The following is a 19,161-nucleotide window of genomic DNA, read 5'->3' as shown; positions in this document are numbered from 1 at the left end:
AGGTTTTTTTTTTTTTTTTTTCTCCTTAGGTCATGAGTTAGTATGAACACAGGCTCCCCAAGACCTAATATTCCTAAAGTAAAAAAGATCATAAAGTGACAGCTTCTTAAGACAGAATGAAACCTATGAAATACTTAAATGCTGTTTTTAAAGAGACGCCCTCAAACTGAGAAGGGCGTACAAAGAAGATACTGAGAATCTTAACATAGAACAGGTTCCAACCAAGGGCTACATCTCAGAACAAGTAATGTGGCTTCAGATGAATTTTCTGAGCACCCCTGTACACACACCAGAGTGCTCTGATTTCCAGTACTGCAGTTGGTGTCAGAAGGCTAAAACAGAGGGACAAGATGGGTAATACTGCCAGCCACAGTCTCTCCTGCAATATACCAGCCCAAGTGAAAGGGACAGAACGAAACTCAATTTGCTTGGACTGTAAAATGATTGTGGTTGTTGTTGGTTGTTTTTTTTTTTTGTTTTGTTTTGTTTTTTTTCTTTTTTAAAAACACTAGATGCAGTAGAAGAATGTGGAGAAGAGAACATGGTACCCTAGTGCATAATCCATTTGTACTTTCTCAGTGTTCCCTCATTCAAGGCCTTCCAAGTGTATTTAGGACTGCTGGAAATCATCCTAAGGTCAGATACTTCTAGAGAGTGGCTGCTGCCTGTTGAAACCAGTGTTTAATCCAAAACGCTTCAGGGAAGAACCTATCCAGGGAGCCTCTAGTGCTCTGTCCTAGCCCATCTCTCTCCAGAACAGTGTTCAGTGGCTTGATGGCCAAGTTTAATTAGCAGGGAAGCTGCATTTGAACCATTCTGCTCTGGGCGATTGATGTCACCCTGCTGTCACTGAGAATTACTGAGCAGAGCTTCTGACACGGCAAGGAAGGGGGTGGGTAAATTCACAGGGCATGACTGTTAACAAAAAGCAAAGCAGATGGCATCCTGACTCACAAAGAATTATGAGGGTTCACGGGCTGCAAAAAAATTCCTGTAACTGCATTAATGCTACCAACCTGGCTGAAGAGCTGGGATTCCTGTCACACCATCCACTAAGAACAATTACTGAACATCATCTGTGTCCTAAATGGCTCCTTTGGGCCTCTGGAGGGGATTCTGTCTTTAATCCCCTTCTCTTTGCACTGTATAGTACGCTCTTGCGTAATATTGCCCACAAATGCAAATTCAAGTATTTTTCCTAGACAGGTAGTATTATCTACCTTGTTCTTCCAGATCTTTCTCTTGTCCAGTATAAAGATCTCACCACCTCTGGCATATGTTCAGTTCAAACTAACATGGCCGAGATGGAGCTCTTAATTCCTCACCCCCCTAGTCTTAACTCTCTGTTGTCACCATGCATTATTGTCATCAAGTCATCATTCTGCCATTTATTCAGAACTGCACATTGGCTTTTGGTTTCAATCTGGATCGCTCTGTAAGGCTGCCACATTGTTAAAGTAGTGGATTCTGGTTTATTAGAAATTCTAAAATAAAATTTGGATTTTTTTTTTTTTCCAAAAATACAGAAAATAGTTCAGGCACAGCTCCTGAAACAAAAATACTGATGAAAGTCTAATGGAGTGCATTATGTAGGTCAGGCTAGAGAATTGGCGATGGTCTTTCCTGGCCTTAAAAATTGTTTAAGAAACTGTTTTTCCTAGCCATACACATGACTTGCTTGCTCAGGCAGCCTCCTTGTGTCAGATTTTGACTCGTGAATTTTTCCCACTTGTGCTTTTTCAGAATGCTGCCTTTCAGATCATTTTTTGAGCCCATCGCTTTGTCCATGGCACCCCTTTTGCAAGCTCCTCCTCTTCTGTTACACCGAACAAACCAACTCTTCTTATTTAATTTTTTTTTCTGCAGGGGCTCTCCCTGTTTTTTTCAAAGCAGTGAGTTAAAAAAGCATACATTCCTAATGATAAACTTAAATAAATATGAAACTACCTCAGAAAGAGATCACAAGAAACATTAATATTTTGAACAATAAATGCATATTTAAAAAAGCAGAATATCTCATTATTTAAAAATGCAGTCCAAATCTTGCACTCTTCTTTCAGATAACTCCTCGTTTGCTGCTTTGGAAGTTTTGCTTGATAAAGGCTGCAGGATTTGTTTCAATACAAACTGCTGAACTCAGAGAGCTTTCTGAAATAAAGAGGTTTGTGCAGCTCCACCCTTCTGTGAATGATCTGAAATGACTATAGGTTGGCAGAAGGCTGAGTTAATTAAACTGTTAATTAAAAAAATGTGAGAGAACGCACTCTGCCAGGAAATGCAGAAGCCCATTCGTTACTTGCTGTAGCATGACCAGAGTAATAATATTTTAGAAAGCATGCATGCTAACTAGGAAAGAGAGTACCTTTCTCAGCCACAGACAGGTTGGGATCGCTGCAAGGTTTGCACGGTCCGATCATTTGCTGGAGCAAGGCGCGCTGGAAATTTGGAGGCTAAGGGAGAAGAAAGTTAGCATACAAAAGTTAAAAAAAAAAAAGTTACAGACCAGCTGGTGCAGAACCCTGAGGCTTTCTGTTTGCTTTTTTTAAGCAAAGAAATTTTTTTAACTAAGAAATTAATGGGAACCTTGTGCTGTGTCTACATTAGCAAGTACTGCAGTGCAGTATTAGTGGATGTCTAGAGCGTAGCAGTGCTGAGGACCCACAGTTCCCGCTGCTTGTGTTCTCTGGAGGAGTTATTTCAGACTAGCTCTAGCCTGGTCTTGTGCCTGTTACCAGCTCAAAAGCATCACATGCCCTTCTGGAGCTTTCCTTTTCCTTTGGTTTCATTTGAAAGAATTGAGTTGCATGCTCTGAGACTGTTCTCTGAGGTGAACTGAAGTGCAGTAAATGGACACAATCAGGAGATTCTCTTCAAAAGCGCATGCCAGGGTCAGATTAAAATGCTTAACATATAGCCACACCCCGAATTTTTCAATTTGTCCAGACAAAGTAGTAGATACAGGCACAGATTGCTCGGAGACCCTGTATCAGTATATTATTTCAGCCTCTTGTAGTTTTTGATACCTCTGCAAATCACCATAAAGCTATTTAGAATCAGCTTTGAAGCTGGACTGAAGGATGGCCATGGTGCTAGAAAAATGAATAAAAATGGCATGACTACTGGCAGTGGCTCATTGGATAAAGTTCGGAAGTAAAAGGAGTCTGTTTTCACAGGAATTTAAACAATTTGTATCACTTGACTACCAAAGTGGGTGGCTCTAGGGGCAATTGATATGAGAAGTTCTGTGTGGGCTCTGAAAATGATCCTAAGTAAGTTGGTGTGTTTTCTAAAAATGAGAAGCTTTAAAGTGGTTAAAATAGTAAACATAAAGTCACAGTTTCCGGTGATTGAATTGACATAAAAGAAATTAGACCTGCTACCTGTCCGTTTTCCATGATAGCTGCGGGATACATGGCACTGCTAGGTCGGTCCCGATGGGCTGGCAGCAACATCATCATCTCCCGAGAGTGGCGGTACTTATCTGGTAGAGAGGGAGAGCCTGTAAACAAGTGAGAATAATCACGTACACGTGACAAACAACAGCCATGTCTCTGCATGCCCAGGGATCTAGTCCTCCTTGGCAATTTGTTCAGACGGATGATCTTACAGGACTCAAGAAAACACGGTGCCGAGCCCACTAAGCAGCTAACTGTTGGTGGGGTGCATAGCATGAGGATGAAATAAGAACTGGCTTGTTACAGACAATTAAGGACATACTATGTAAGGTGTCTAAGATGCATGTGTCTCTAGTTGTTATGTTGCAAAGTGGTTCCTCTTAAAACAAACAAAAAGCGGGCATCTGTGGTGGAATCATAGAATGGTTAGGGTTGGAAGGGACCATAAAGATCATCTAGGTCCAACCCCCCTGCCATGGGCAGGGAAACGCTCCACTACACCAGGTTGCCCAAAGCCTCATTCAACCTGGATCAGCTGTGGCTGTGGTGTACAGTGCCTAATGCTCCATTGCCCCATGAAATATTGTAGAGCTACAGAAATGCCATAAAATTGTGCGTTTTAGGTCTGAATGCAGAAGAAAGGGATAAAAGCTTGAGATACACGGTTCAGTTAAAGCAGGAAGCTTCTTCATTCCTCAGCTCTGGCAGAGGTAGTCTGAGGTGTTGCCATTTGGCGATACCTTGGTTAGCTTCCTCTGCGCTGTAGCAAAACAAAAAATGATAATAAACTGATTTTTCTATAAACATGGGTGGCACTTTGCTTATAATAGTGCTGGGCAACATATGATTACTCCTGAGCATGTTGATATACTGAGCCATTTTATGACAACAGGATGTTTACCGATGCTTGGAGTTATATAGTAGGAGTATGCTGGACTTAAGCATTAGTTATCTGTATAGTTGTCATTTAAGGTATTGGGGTATTTCATGTAAACAGCTTCTTGGCACATGGAATTATTTGGGACTCATGTCCTTCAAGACAGGTGCCACATAACAATGTGCCTGCTGGTATGCAACAGCTGACAATGGGTTTGCCAGAAGAATGATTCCTATTAGTGACTTCCTAAAGTCTTACACTACTTATACACGCATCCCTTGGGATGCACAATACGAGGCAGGAATTGATGTCCTGAAGCTGCTGGAGTGAGCTTTAATTCGCACTGATTATTTCATTGCGTCACAAACACGCACTTACAGATGGCAGCACACAGCGCATTACAGAGCCATGCCGGCTTTCGGGGAATACATGCCCCCTCTTGCAAACTTTCCACAACCACAAACATTACCTGAGCAGCACTCCAACGTATGAGCAAAGGCATTGGTGCTGGTTAATGCAGCTTTTACCCCAGCAAAAGCAAACATGCAGTTTTTGGGACTGATATTCAGCACACAGTGGAAGGAACAATGTGTCCAGCAGAATGCAGGATAAGGTCCTACAATTGCAACAGCTCCATCAGGGGTGGCAGATCCCAGATTCATCTACACTCCCACCCCGAAATGAATAGCCGCAGAGTATCTGCATTCTAGTTCCGAACTCATTTTCTCCCCAGACATAAAACAGAGACATAATTAGACAACACTCGCTCTTATGTACAACATCAGCTTGGAAAACACAGTGTTAACGCTTTATGCTGAGTCTCGTTTACTCACACATCACAGATAGTCCTGTTTCTGCATGACAAATGTAAGGATGCTGAACTTTCAGGTGTGCCCAGAACTACATCACAGCACAACCTACACTGTAAACTTTTCCCTTTTATTTATCTTGTCATCCTTGTTCTTTTATAGCCAAGATTCAAACCACCTCTATGTGCCATCAGTTTCTATGGGATTATAGTTTCCACAGACCTTGCATTGCGTGACCTGGAAAATCCCACATGTGCTAAATATGATGGCAGAGTCTAGTTCACAAAACAGCTCTGCTGGTTGGTACCCTAAATTTGTAAATAACTATAGCTATAAAGATTGTAACAGATTATGCCAAGTATCCAGTCTGCAAACAGAATTAAGTACTGATACTTCTGAACTGTGGGCCACAAAGAGGAGTGGCTATAACTGAGGCTTTTATTAATAGTCAGGCCTGCTTCTTTGGACAGATAGAGAGCACAATCACCATGGCTCCTTTCAGGGACTGGCAAAACTAAAAAAAACCCAAAGTCAAATAAAGCTTTTAAAAGCTTCCAGAGCAGCCAGTGGCCATACAAAATGCTGCAGCATGAATCAGGGCTTATTCCTTGTAGCTTGGTACACTTGATGTGTACAGCACTGTACATCCTGTTAATGAGAAAGGAAAACCTATGCTGAAGCCAGAGGTAGCGTTTCTTTTTTAATTATGAAAGTGTTAATCCACTTGTGACAAGTAGTAGTTTTAAGGAATGAAACTGAAAATTAATGTAGTTAAATTCCAAACAATATATCTTTTCTCTTGGTTCACGGTTTTCACTACTGTTATGAAAACAGTTCACTCCTGCACCAAATCATAACTTTTTTGCTTTAAGAAGGAAGTTTTTAATGTCAGTATATGGGTTCTTGCAAAGTGCTGAATAGGACAGCAGGACTCATTTTCTACGCCTTACAATAGGGGCTGTGTTGAGGAAGCAGTAGGGATGCCTTAAGAGGTGAATCACCAAGGCCAAGTGGGAGATGCTTTTAGAGTGCATCGGAGGAGTCCCAAATCTATTTTAAATGAAATTACTGAAAAAAACCTAACCCACTCCTAGCTCTGTCCCAGCCTTTTTGCATTACAATTTCTGCTAATGAACATTGGCTTACATAATCTTTTAACTTCAGTAAGGTTAGAGCAGCGCCTCATGAGTCACCTCAAATGAAGCCAAAACAAACTGAATTTCTTATTGATCCTTCATACAGCAGCGTTGCTTTCTTGACAGGGAAGAAGCTAACGCAAGGGTCAAGCCAAGTGAAAACTGAAAGACACATACTTGTTAATCTAAAAAACAGAGTAACTAGTAATGTCTTTATCGTTAGCAACAGGATTAGAAAATTCTTACTGTATTCTGATTACAATTCTATTTAAGACTCTTGCTCTGACGTGTGTAATATGTAGTGTAAGGTTTGCTGCTTTAATCTGCTGTTCAGTGATATGATCAAATCATTAATCTACTGTCTTGATGACTCTCCTTCAAACAAAATGTTGGATTAATGGCTTTATTATTTTCTTTCTTCAAGCCAAGTAATTTCTTTGTGTTGCTGTTTTAAACATTAATGAAGGAGTCATTTTTTGGAAGTGGAGAATTAGAAATAAGGTTTAAATTTCTGCTGGATTTTTAATACAAACGGCCATGGTTTCCTTTGGGGACTAATGCAACAAATCTATATAAGATACCCGTCTCCTCAGAACAGTGCCAGTAGCTGAGCTCCAGAAAAGACTCTGCAGTTAAACAGAGAAGGTGGTGCAAGTATCTGGATGATGCGATAGTGGGTTTTCACCTCTGCGTTAACGTTTGATTCAATGAGAGGAGCACTTAAACATCTGACAAAACCCTAGAAATCCTAGATAACCACGCTCTCGTTAAAGCCACAGGTGACAAAGATGTCAAGTTGATAAATTTAGGTGGCCTGTACAAAATGAATTGTTGGCCTTCGTGTACTTCCTGTCTGAAAAGTGGTTAACCGTAGCATCGTGACTATCGTAGCTTTGTTGGCAGTCTCAGCAGAAAGGCCAAGGATTGGATGGGTCATGGTGACTGAACTATCCTCTCACCTCTAGAGGTGGTCCCTCCAGGACAGAGATGAGGCACATTGGTGGGGGCAGCGTGGGGAAGCTTGCACGGCTGCCGCCCATGCTGTATCTGTTCTGTGGATAAATAGAGGGCTTCAGCCTCCAGTGTTGTCAATCCAGCACCTTTCACCAGCACTAAATTAAAAAGAATATAAATAAATACCAAAAAAAAAAAGAATAAAAAAAAAAGGATAGAGGTGCATTGGCAGAGCTGCACATGTAATGTTTGTGAAGTACCTTGCTCCAGCCAGTGATACTGGTCTCTCATTTTCACAAGCATCAAATTCACCCAATTAAAAAAACAAAACAAAAAGAAAAATCACCAAGGAGAAAAGCAAAGCTATATTACCACAGTGGAACTTAAGTGTAAGGGCTTTTTCTCGTTACGAACAACTCCATTGCAGACGGCGGTGTCGTACTACCCAGAACAGTGACTTGCACACTGTGAAACAGAGAGCATCTGGGACTTTACTGGAAGTGAAATCCCCTAAACAGTGGGAAATGTCGGAATGCTATACTCACCTAACTTAGAAGTGAACAAAACTAGCAGAGAAGAAATGCTGTATCATAGGCTATCAAAACATGTTAGTAGGAGTGAAAAATAAAATAGATATATATATATTGAAGTATTTTTCAAAGTCATGACTTCTCTACCGTTTCCTCATTTGTGGTCCTTTACACTGTCTAGTTCTCATCTCTGGGAGGTGCTGTTGGCTCATCCATCAGCACCATACCCTTTGTAGCATTCATCACTTTGGTTTCTAAGCAACAGCAAAAAAAAATACAGTGAAGAGGGAAGCTGGTGATGCTGTGAAGTCACCAGGTTCAGAAAGACTGTCACAGCCTGTCACTGTGAGCACTGGAATTTTAAAGGGGAAAATAGCCTGAAACACTAACTGTGAGCACCAAAACCCCTCAGATTCCCCAGAAGATTCAGACCTCACATGCCGGCTGAGGCACATCCATGTAAGGATGTCTTCCTGACAGGATAGCGTGTACTCAGTTCCATCTTCCCTTTCCTGTTATGCCTGTTTCATCTGGTTACTTTACTATTTGAATTGTCATTATTTACTATTGAATTGTCATTATTTGCCTTCCAGCCCTTGGTAATTAGTGCAGCTATTTGCCTTTATTTGAAGATGCCCACTTCTCACCTTCCTATTCCATCTCATCCTTCAATTAAATCACTTTGATGCCATCTGTGTCAGAACAACAGCCAGTCATTAAGATTTTACTGCAAGATTGAGCAAAAAAGCCTCATGCTGGCCCAAGAGAAAGGGCCCTTCTCTGTATTCTCTGTGCATAAGGAGACACACAGTTCCCCTGTAAGGGGAAAAACGGGTAAGATTTAAATATCAGCCTCTTATCTCTGACGATATCCTAGATAGCTTCTTCAGACACCTGTGAAAAGAGGTGTAGAAATTTGTAAACCTGCAACTGAGAATCCAAAATGAGAGGGGAAAAAAAATCTTGAATAGAAGTTACCAAAGTCAGGAGATTGCATGGAGTGGTTTTGCTTCAGCTCTGAGGCTTGGGAAGAAAATGATTAGTGATATCAAGACCAGCTACTGTAACAGCAAAGGCAATGTGAGTACCCCTAGAGTCTGTTTTTACATTTTTCCTTTCTTCAACAATTTCCCAGCAGGGAAGACCTTTTTTAACTCCAGTACTCAAAATTCATCTTTCAACATCCATCGTATACATATGCTTTCGTACACATACATTTCTGTAAACTGCCAAGTTCTTTTTTGTGCTATAATTTCATTACACATGTAAAATGATTTTTTTGCCTTTATCTTCATGATCTCTCTCTTTTAAGTACTGCGCCAAAGACTATTCTTCTTTTCCTCTAGATTGCCTGCCACAATTCTGTGGCAGAACAATGAAAATCATTATGAAATCCAACTGCCTGAAACCAGCATGTATTAGAGATACATTCCAAACACTGCTGAAAAAAAAAGATTAAACCCATTTTTGGAGAATCAAAAACATTTCTTAACAAATAACTTTTGAAGAGGCATTTACAGCTCCAAAAGAGAAACAGTGGTATGTTTAAATGTAGGTGGTCTTTCATCAATAAGTCAACAACTTTGCCAGGTTTAGAGGACACCAGCAGGTCCACTTAACCCTTCCTTTGGGCCCATTCATTCTTACCTCGAGCACTGGAAGGGGCAGAGTTAATCATCTGGGACGGTGCCGAGTGAGTAGAGCTCAGGCTTGAGGTGGAAGGGCTAGCCTGGGACGAGGATAAAACAGAGACGTTGGTGACCGAGCCTTGGTACCTGGAGTTAGGGTAAACAAGCTGCAGGAGGCAGAGAAATCATCGAGAGAGAACCGAGCGGATCAGTGCCTCAGATATTTACCTGTCTCAGACACCCAGTTCAGCCTCTGTCTAGAAAACAGCTTCAGTGCAGGCCACTGTTAATCTGCACTCAGGTCCGTGGGACTCATTTCACCCTCCCACAAACCAGGACAATACCAACTGCACATGTTGAACAGGTCAGGTGAATAACGTGCCGACTAAAATCTCACTTTCTTTTTCAACAGTATGATCTTGAAACCACAGTATCAACTTTCACTGTACAAATAGAGAAGATTTCTTCCCAAAGTAAACCTGGCTGAATTACTCTGTCATCTTCCTTGAACAATGCTACATTCCAACCTGTTCAGTTCTTTGGGAAAAATATTGCAGGACAGATCCAAGCGTGTGTATAGGTAAAGTGCACTCCTCCTAAGCATAACCCTCCAGAGCGTGTTCAGGGCTGTTTCTAACAGCTGTGCTGGAGCTGTACCTGCATGTGGTACATATCCTCAGCAGTCTCCCCCACAGAACTGTCTGTCAGGATAACCAGGTTTCCTGTTTCGCTGGAGGTGTGGGACGACAGAGAGGATGATGAGTGTCGGACTGAACCAAGCAAGTTCAGTGGGCTGGAATAAAAACAGAGACAGAAAAAGGGCATCACTATATTTTGAACTTGTGTTTTAATTTGTGAAGCCTGATTTTTTCCAAGCTAGTATGAACCTACAGTTATCTGCTGCTTTAGGTCACCTCTAGATGTCAAACACTTTTGAAAAATCAGGCCAAATAAGCTAAACAATCCAAAAATGTGAGTAAATATGAAAGAAGTGACATGTGAGATAACATAGTATGTAGCATACATGTAGAATTTCAGTATCCAAAGCCATATTAACATCATGTCCCTGATGCTGGGTGGACGTTTGTTTATAACGGATCATTCTGAAACCACTCTCATTTTTAATGCTGAAGTACAATGAGTGGGAGCAGCTTAAAAAAACATGCCAAAGGAAGCCAAGCAGGAGACACACAGGTCAAAATACACTTTTCCTTATTGCATCTGTTGGGCCTCAGCATTACAGTTGAAGGCAACTTTGTAGCTGACAGTAAATTAATGCAGCCCAGCTGGTGTGCAGGCTGCACCCTGAGCTCGCTCATGAGGTTAATTTTTCCTTGTCACTCTGAATCGCATACACAAATACATATTTTGTACACTACAGAATCTCCTTAGTTTGCCCTAAGAACTAAAAAAACCTTTACAAAGTGAGGAATTTTGAGGAAGAAAATCACCCAGACACCAATTGTCAAGCTACTGAAATAGCATAGAGCTACTCAGTTTTAGTAGTAAAAAGAATGTCATCATCCTGGACTCATGTACTAAAGACCAAGTTTCCACAGCTTTTCATACCAGGCTTTAAAAATAGCTAAACCATGTGGACCCACCAAGAGAAATACACAGAAGAACAATTAAAATTTTGTAACTTCAGGGACATTCCTGTCACGCTTTTTCATACTGGCATGGATAGGTACATTGTCAAGTAAGCCATTTTGGCTGTATACAAACACGCTGCTTCGCCCTGAAAATCCCAATTTTTACCCTCAATCATTATCTCAGGTTTTATAGATGGGTATTCAGTTTGAATAAGCATCCACATTTTCAGATGTTTCTCTGAGGGCTGAGCCATTTTTTGGTAATCTGATTGAAACGCCTTGGCAGCCTTTCTTAAATTTGGGTTCTGATATGATCAGAATTATGTAAACAATTTTTGATCCTTAAAAATGGGTACATACTGAGCTGGGTTCTGAAACAAGCAATAAACTTTTCCTTTTATGGTAGATAAAGACCCATTTATTTGCTGTTTGCACAACAGAAGTAGAAGTTGTTGGAACCTCCAAAGTCAGATTGAATCTGGAGATCTGAGTAGCAGATGCGTGTTTCTGCCTCCACAGTAAGTAAAGTGATGGAGTAACGCCTGGAGGTGTTTAACATTTCTGCAAATTGGATTTCTCAACTTTTTGATTTTGGTCCTCAATCAAACGTTAATAATTAGCACTGCATGAAGACGAAAGGCACTTCTGCCAAAACTCATCCTGTTCCTCCTGCAGTACTGTTAAGCACTTCTTAGATCCTTGAATCTTAATGCAGCAGTGTGCAGAGATCCAAGATATTTCACTAGAGAAAAGCAGAGTACCTGTGTCGATGCACCAGCTTTATGCTCTCCGGGCTCATAGGTCCATGCGAAACCAGAACATTGCTGCGTGGTGTACTAGTGCCAGAACAGGCTGGACTCAGCTTATCCAAACCAGGTAACTCCTGCAAAGGAAACATACTTTAGCTAAGTTGGTCATGGAAAATTACAAGTTTTCTTCTCAGAAAAATCCTGATCTCTTTCCATGTTCTCTAGAGTTATCCTCAGTTATCCTGCATTTCCACAGGATAAAGAGCTTCAGTGCTTTACAACTCTATTTTCCCTTTATTTCCAATGGCACTTTGTAGCCAGTATTTCAGGAATTTGGGAGAAGACAGTAGCATAGTGTGGCCCAAATTACAGCCACCTATATTTAAAAAAAAACCACAACCCACTGTGGACTCAAAAATACAGATCTTGCCCAAACTCTCAAGAAGGGCAGTGAACTCAAACTGGCAACTGCGAACTGCATGGAGCTCATCTGCTTTGAAAGAGAAAGGCCATGTTTTAGAATTCTGGTGCTGTTATTTCCAGCCATCCTTGCATAGTGTTCTCTCCTAAGAATGGAGAAAAAGCCTTTGAGTTAGAAGCTACCTTTAACAATATATACTCCAGCTGGAAAGTGAAGTGCTAACACACATATTTCAAATAGTTTTTCTACGTTCTATAGAAAGATATCCTTTAGTTTGGTTGTGATAATGTTCAAGATAGTGTCTAGGTATCCATAGAGATTTCATTATTCCAGGAAGAGGAGAATGCACTGCAAATTTTGAGACCCATCTGGCAAAGATGTCTCAAGTATCGTTGTCACAATACTCATGTAGAGCAGAGCACACACAGGAGGAAAGGTGTCATTCCTAGAGGATGCTATTTGTACCTCTGGTATGTAACAGGTGGTGTGAACCATGCTCTGGTGGCAGTTCCGTTGACTGTATAGGAACTATAGATCCATAATAGTGCGTGTCCTGATGACCAGAGTCGGATGCCTAAAGTAACCAACAGGAATTTCTGTTGCTGTCTATATAAAAGCACTTCTAGAGGGCCTAATCCATGCCATGCTACTCCACATTACGACAGTTCTTCTGAAGAGCTCAACATCTAACACCTCCTGTTAATCCTTCTTCCGGTTCTACATCATTTTCTGCTGTGTAAGACCATAACTGAAAATTAAACTTTACAATTGTTTTGTGATACAACAAAGAACATACGAATTTTTAAAATTCTAGTTTAAATTAAAGGCTAAGTTAACAGACTTAGTAGGACTTCCTTCTTGCACAAAAATCAAGAATTCTTTTGATAATTTGGCAATGGAATCAATGCTGTATCAGCCCAGTTCTTTTGTGAACCTTACTGCAACTGATAGAAGTTTAATCATAACTCTGAATGATTAAAAAGGGAAAATGACTATTGGCTTACATGGTACAGACTGGATCGCATCATCTGGAACTGATCTATCAGTTTCTTATGCAGGGGACGCATTTCCGGGTGTACAAATTTCTCGTGGACTGCCAGACCTACTCCTAAGACGTGTACCTGTTAAGAAGAAAATGTAACATCACAAACCCCAATAAATCGTGTCTAAGGGACAGAATAGAAGCCCGTCCTGCAGTTCTGTCATGTGCAAGAAAGTACTGTAAAATATGCTGCTGTTCATTTACAAGACTGCGGATAATTAAGCACGCCTAGGAGACCTGGCAAGTTCCTAGTACTTCAACAAGTACTTTAAGTGTCAGACAAGTACTTTGTGTCATGTTGGATTACTTTTGTTAAGAGATAACTAAAAAATTACACGATTGATTCTCTCTCCAGAGTGAACAGCTTTATGTCCTCACACGTAATCACGTGTACGTGATTCAGAGTGACAAAGAAAATTCCTTCTACCCAGTGTGAGAGAAGGGGACAAAGTTGCCAACAGAGATTTCCAAAAGGAGCTTCTGCTAACTGAGCTGAACAATGACAGTGTGGCATGCACAGTCAACTCCTTCTGTTGTTCATTATTTATTTTCAAAGGTCACTTTTTCAAAGCTCAAACATATAATATTAGTGATTGAATCAGATTATATAAGCTCTCGGATGAAAGAAAATAGTAACGATAGCACGCTTAAGATGTGTATAATTCCCTACATGATCCAAAGTCTGTACAAACAATAACTAATTAATCTTCGAACACTCTCTTGAGGATTGGAGGGAGATAAGCATTATCTTTATTTTACAGATGGGAAATCTGAAAGGCAGTTAAGTGATTTGTTGAAGAAATAGGCCTAGTAGCTCTATTCAGACTTGGACACATTGTTTAATGGGATGTATCTTGCCAAACTTTCAGTTAAGAGGGATGTGATTTTCTGATTTCACTCCCTTCAAAGCATTCAGCTAGCTTTATCTACCAAGATGTTTCATGGGGACACTGGTGAAAAATAAAACTGCAGATAATATAAATAGGCATTAAGTTTTCCCATGCAGCTCTGCCAGTTTAATCTCAAGCCTGACCTGGCCTGTCCTGACTCTGATTACAGAAGACATAATACAAAATACTAGAAATGAATGGCCGGCTTGAAACGTGGCAAGATGTCTACTGGATAATAAACAGAGACAACAAAATTCCTGTACTTTTAGCTGACTTTCACCTCATGTCCCATAAGGTGAATGGCTTGTTCATAAACTCCTTGTCAATTTCCTCCCTCTTTTTTGTTTAAATGTACTTTAGATCTCCTGTACCAAAAGTCTTTGCTTCTGAATGAATCAGTTTGATCCGATATGTTTAGACTGACTGCTGATGAATTGAGACACTACAGCATCTGATTTGCATCTGAAAACCAGTACCTGTTCCTGCATGAGTTCCTTGAGCTGGGTGATCTTCTCCGCGTCTCCAGGGTGCTTTGTGATATAATCTTTATCAAAAAAGGCCTGTAGAAAAAAAAAAAAGAAAAAAGCTGCCTGCTTACTGGCAGATATTTAATCGTAACTTGGTGTCAAAGGATGAGAGATAAAGGTCCAAAAATCTTAGGAAAACGAAATATATTAACCTAACAGCAGCACCTCAATTTTATTGCTTTTAGCACTCTGGGATCCAGGTAAAGCTACAGTACAGTTTTAGCAACTTAGAGGTTTCTGTGGAATCATGCATCTGACCAAGTTTTGCTCTGTGACAGTGATGAGCAATACCACTGAGCCTTGTATCATCCAGCTACTTGAATTTTACAGTTTCCTTCACACAACTGCCTAAAGTTAAAGGAATTAGGTGAGCAAAGAGGTAACCAATGTAAAACACAAAGAGTGTTCTCGTCACAGCTCTGTAGGGAAGACGTGTCCCCCATCCCTCGACTGCTGCTGCCATTTTTTCAGCATTTCACCCTAGACTTACCTTTTGCAATGCAGAGTTTAAGTAACAGCTTGCCAAAGATTATGCCAGTTAACATACTACACATACAATCATTTTAGGGTTACAGTGAGTCGGAAATTAGGCTAGCAAAGATAACAGTTGAGTAGCATGAATTAGTGGCTTTTCCTGATTACAAGCCCAATCAGTCTCAGTTACCATGAGTCTCACTGCCTCTATTGCAAAATGGATTTATAATGTAAGCAGTACACAAAAAATCTGCTTCACTCTTTTACCTGCCAGGTCGGGATTTCCAGGTAAGCCAGATTTCATTCTTGAGAAACCCCACTGTCAACCGTACCTACTTCAATGCTGTATCCCAACTCCATCGTTGGATTCTGCTGCTGATGTGTGGCTGTGCCAGCACTGATGCAGACCAACCAAGTAAGGGTTTTTTCCTCATATTTAGATAATGCGCATGGACATTTCTTATGAAGTCATACTCTCTTTGAAACAGAAATGGAAATAAAATTGAAAAAAGATGATACTAAATTCAGAGGCAAAGCCTGGCTTACCTCCTGGTATCGTGCAATTCCCCCATTAACAGCTGCATCAATCACTCCATTCAGGCACATGCTGAGAAGATTAATGTTACCATGCATTTGTTTATGCTGGTACTGGCTTATCAGAGTTCTCAGCTCCTGGTTTTTGTTCTCAACCACTTGAATGGCATTTTCCAAAGGACTTACTTCAACCTCAAAGGCAATAAAATACACTTTAATTCCATGGACACTTCACTGAGATTTATTATCATCTTTGTAATGAAATGATACTCTAGGATTGTTCCGTGATCTCCCTTAGCTTTTACTACTTTGTAGAAAATTAGCTACATTAACAAACTTTACTGGTGTCAATGCTGTATTTCAGGTCACTGAGTTGTGATAACTTCTTTCTGTATACTGAGGACATGGCAACAATGCAATTATTTCATCTTTTTGGCACTGTCTCCATTATACTGTCATGTTCCCTCACATAATTCTCCTGGTTACATTCAGCAATTATTTAGACTAAGTGGTGGAAAAAGGACATACTCAATCATTGATAAACTTCATCATTTTAAACTGCAAGATTTCAGCCAAAGGAATTTTAAGTTGCCTATCCCATGTCCTCTGTAGCTCATCAGTTGAAGCCCCAATTACAGGAACTATGAATGTTACCAGTTCTCTTCTCTCCACTTCAAACCAACGGGAGATCCCAGGCAAACTGTGAGTCAAGGTCAGAGTGGTACGTTCAATCCACAAGCTCTGCAAAGAGTAATTGAGGATGTGAGGTGCAGAGTGAACCACAATCACATCATCTGTACTCTTACTACAGGTGCCAAGGGAGTAAAGTTCAGAAGAGAATATATTAACCTCCCGAGAATTAACCTGCTTTGCAGATCATGCTGAAAGTCACCTGAACAACAAAACCAGAATCCAGTATGCTCTAAAGCAACACATTCAATGTTTCTTTGAATTTTTAAAGACGACATTGTGCATATATATGGCAGTAAGAAAAAAAATTTCCTGCTTGCTTCAAAAGGAATTTCTCCTGGCACTAAAATAACTCGTCTTTAAATTGGACAATGCTTTAATCCGGCCAGATGTGTAACCATTGGACTACTTGTTATTTGAGTTACTATAGTATCTTTGGCCATCAAATCAGGATTACTTGAAAGGCGGTATCAGCATAAAATAACAATTTTCGCCTTGAGGAGATTAACACTGCTTATTTGCTTCTTCTACCTTAAATTCATTCTCCTTGTCCTTCGGGCCTTTGTGGAAAGGCCTGTCATAGCGGAATTTCCGGATGTTGTTGACTCGGTAAAAGCTCTTTATGCGATCAGGGACACGGTCCATTTGCAGCACATCTATATTGTCTGGGATGGGAGTCACTGCATAGATCTGTAAATCTGTAAATTATTAGTCAAAGAAAGCCACGGAACAGGAAACAGGAAAGGTATCTCTACTGTGGAAAGAAAGAGGATGGTGAACTCAGAAAGTCACACTCTGATTTCCAGCACTCTTCTTTTGCAAATGAGACAACAGAACACTAGACTACAACTACTAGGAAAGTCTACAGAGTTATAGTACCTCACAGCCAGATTAACCAAAGAGGAACATACCTGAGGATGCAGAGAGTATGTAGTAAGACATCCAAAATGTCCTACCTACAGGCAGCCTACAAGAAAGCTGGAGAGGAACATTTTGCAAGGGTGTGTAGCGACAGGACAAGGGGCAATGGATTTAAACTGAAAGAGGGCAGATTTAGATTAGATCTAAGAAAGAAATTCTTCACTCTGAGGGTGGTGAAGCACTGGAACAGGTTGCCCAGAGAAGCTGTGGATGCCCCATCCTTGGAAGTGTTCAAGGCCAGGCTGGATGAGACTTTGAGCAACCTGATGTAGTGGAGGGTATCCCTGCCCATGACAGGGGGGTTGGACCTAGATGATCTTTATGGTCCCGTCCAACCCAAACCATTCCATGATTCTATGAATATCTACAGCAGGCAAAATATCCTGTTCCTATCAGTTTTAATTAGAGCTAGGTGCTTCATTTGTTCAGGCACTTTAGTAGATCTTAATGTATTTCGGTACCTAAATATCTACCTTTGATAAATTTTGCCTTAGATATTTCACCTTTGCCTACAAACCAAGGTTGTCCTAATTTCATCAATTTACAGATCAGTTTAATAAAACTGGTTTAACCTCAGCGTTAGAGACAAGATCTCTGCAAACATAAACAAACCAACCAAAATAAACACACAAGCAACCCACACACAATGGAATGGTCTATTATCTAGCAAAGAAGAGTGAAAAGAGTGTGTTCTGAAAGACAAGTAGGAAACACCAACCAATTTCAGGGGATTTCACTTGCTGACAACATCCTTATGGTTAAAGTCCTTGCTGTTGTCACACAAGCTGAACAGCGGTGTTCTCATGACTAAAATGTCCAAAAGTCCCTGCAGACTCATTAAATATTATGTGGTTCAGTCCTTAAACGTACATAGCATTGTACTGGTTGCATCAAATCACAGCACAGATTGTCAACGAGACGAATGAGATTCAAAGCCTTAGGTATAAAAGAGTTCAGCATTTTAAAAGAAAGGCAGATGGCAAAAAAATAACAATACTGATGTGAAAAACAAATACCATGGAAAGTAACACTTTCGAATTAATATCTGTTCCCAACAAAATGTCCTCCAAGAGAAGGTATCAGGTTTAACGACCCGAAACGTGCATTATGGCAATGCTGTTGGTAAAGGTTAAAACATGGATGTGATCAAGCACGGCTATTTCCCTTACACATCGAATATGACCTGCATCACTCTCTGAATACAAGGTGACAGTTTTCTCCAAAACTACATAATTCAACAAACCAGTTGATGTCTACTGTAGACAGGTGTATGGTTTGGCCCACATCCAGCTCTACCTAAGACAATTAGGAACTGAGGTACCCAAGCTGATGACCTTTTCAATACCTTCCTCCTCTGTGCTATACCACAGTTCATCTAACCATAGTTTGCCTGTTCACTGAAGGATACACTGGGCGTCACACTGCAGTATAGAGTCATCTGGGTGGTTTGGATGCTGCATTGCAATGGCTTGTGGGAACTCGCTCAGCATCCTCTGCTGGAAGGCTTCCAGCCTCTCATAGTCGTGGCCTCGACATACATATTCTTTGTTCTGCAAGAAGGACAAGTGAAAATTAGTCTCCTTAAAAGTAAGTTAAACTCTATCAGTTTTTATCTCACTTTAAATTTTATTGCTGCAAACCCAACAATAAATGACAATGTCGGTATGCTAATGTGAGAGTAAAATGTGCATTTAACACAGCTGATGTATTTTATTCCTTCCTTTTTCTGTACAATGTATTTTGTCAAGCAGTGATGAATAAGTAGACTATTCCACTGATCTCTCAACAGAAAGATGCCTCTGATCCATACACACATAGCATGAAGCCTTACTGCCTTTTCTGACTTGCTTTTCAGACAACGGAAAAGGGACTATTTTTTAATCAGACTATATTGAAACATATCAACCAAAACTTAAGACCAATTCATAAGCCCAGCTGTTCTACACTGGAAAAGCTGCTGTCAAATACAGTTTTCACCAGATGGATAAAAGT

At 40.5% G+C, this 19,161-nt stretch overlaps 1 protein-coding gene across 1 annotated transcript in view; it reads right to left on the bottom strand.

The window, feature by feature from the left end:
• DOCK3 (dedicator of cytokinesis 3) overlaps nt 1–19,161 on the bottom strand; it is a 216,017-nt gene that overhangs the window by 2,982 nt on the left and 193,874 nt on the right. The window contains exons 43-54 of the mRNA XM_086619278.1: nt 18,578–18,719; nt 16,780–16,946; nt 16,213–16,299; nt 15,571–15,750; nt 14,500–14,583; nt 13,096–13,212; nt 11,683–11,804; nt 9,987–10,122; nt 9,349–9,496; nt 7,177–7,329; nt 3,381–3,499; nt 2,363–2,450 (exon numbers count right to left, since the gene is read on the bottom strand). Of these exons, the coding sequence (XP_086475404.1) occupies nt 2,363–2,450; nt 3,381–3,499; nt 7,177–7,329; nt 9,349–9,496; nt 9,987–10,122; nt 11,683–11,804; nt 13,096–13,212; nt 14,500–14,583; nt 15,571–15,750; nt 16,213–16,299; nt 16,780–16,946; nt 18,578–18,719 (1,543 nt within the window). The remainder of the gene's footprint in view (nt 1–2,362; nt 2,451–3,380; nt 3,500–7,176; nt 7,330–9,348; nt 9,497–9,986; nt 10,123–11,682; nt 11,805–13,095; nt 13,213–14,499; nt 14,584–15,570; nt 15,751–16,212; nt 16,300–16,779; nt 16,947–18,577; nt 18,720–19,161) is intronic.

This window comes from Tauraco erythrolophus, chromosome 12 (genome assembly GCF_009769465.1).
Source record: "Tauraco erythrolophus isolate bTauEry1 chromosome 12, bTauEry1.pri, whole genome shotgun sequence".
NCBI lineage: Eukaryota > Metazoa > Chordata > Aves > Musophagiformes > Musophagidae > Tauraco > Tauraco erythrolophus.
Note: the sequence above shows the minus strand (reverse complement) of the source record. Positions and strands in the feature narration are given on the sequence as shown.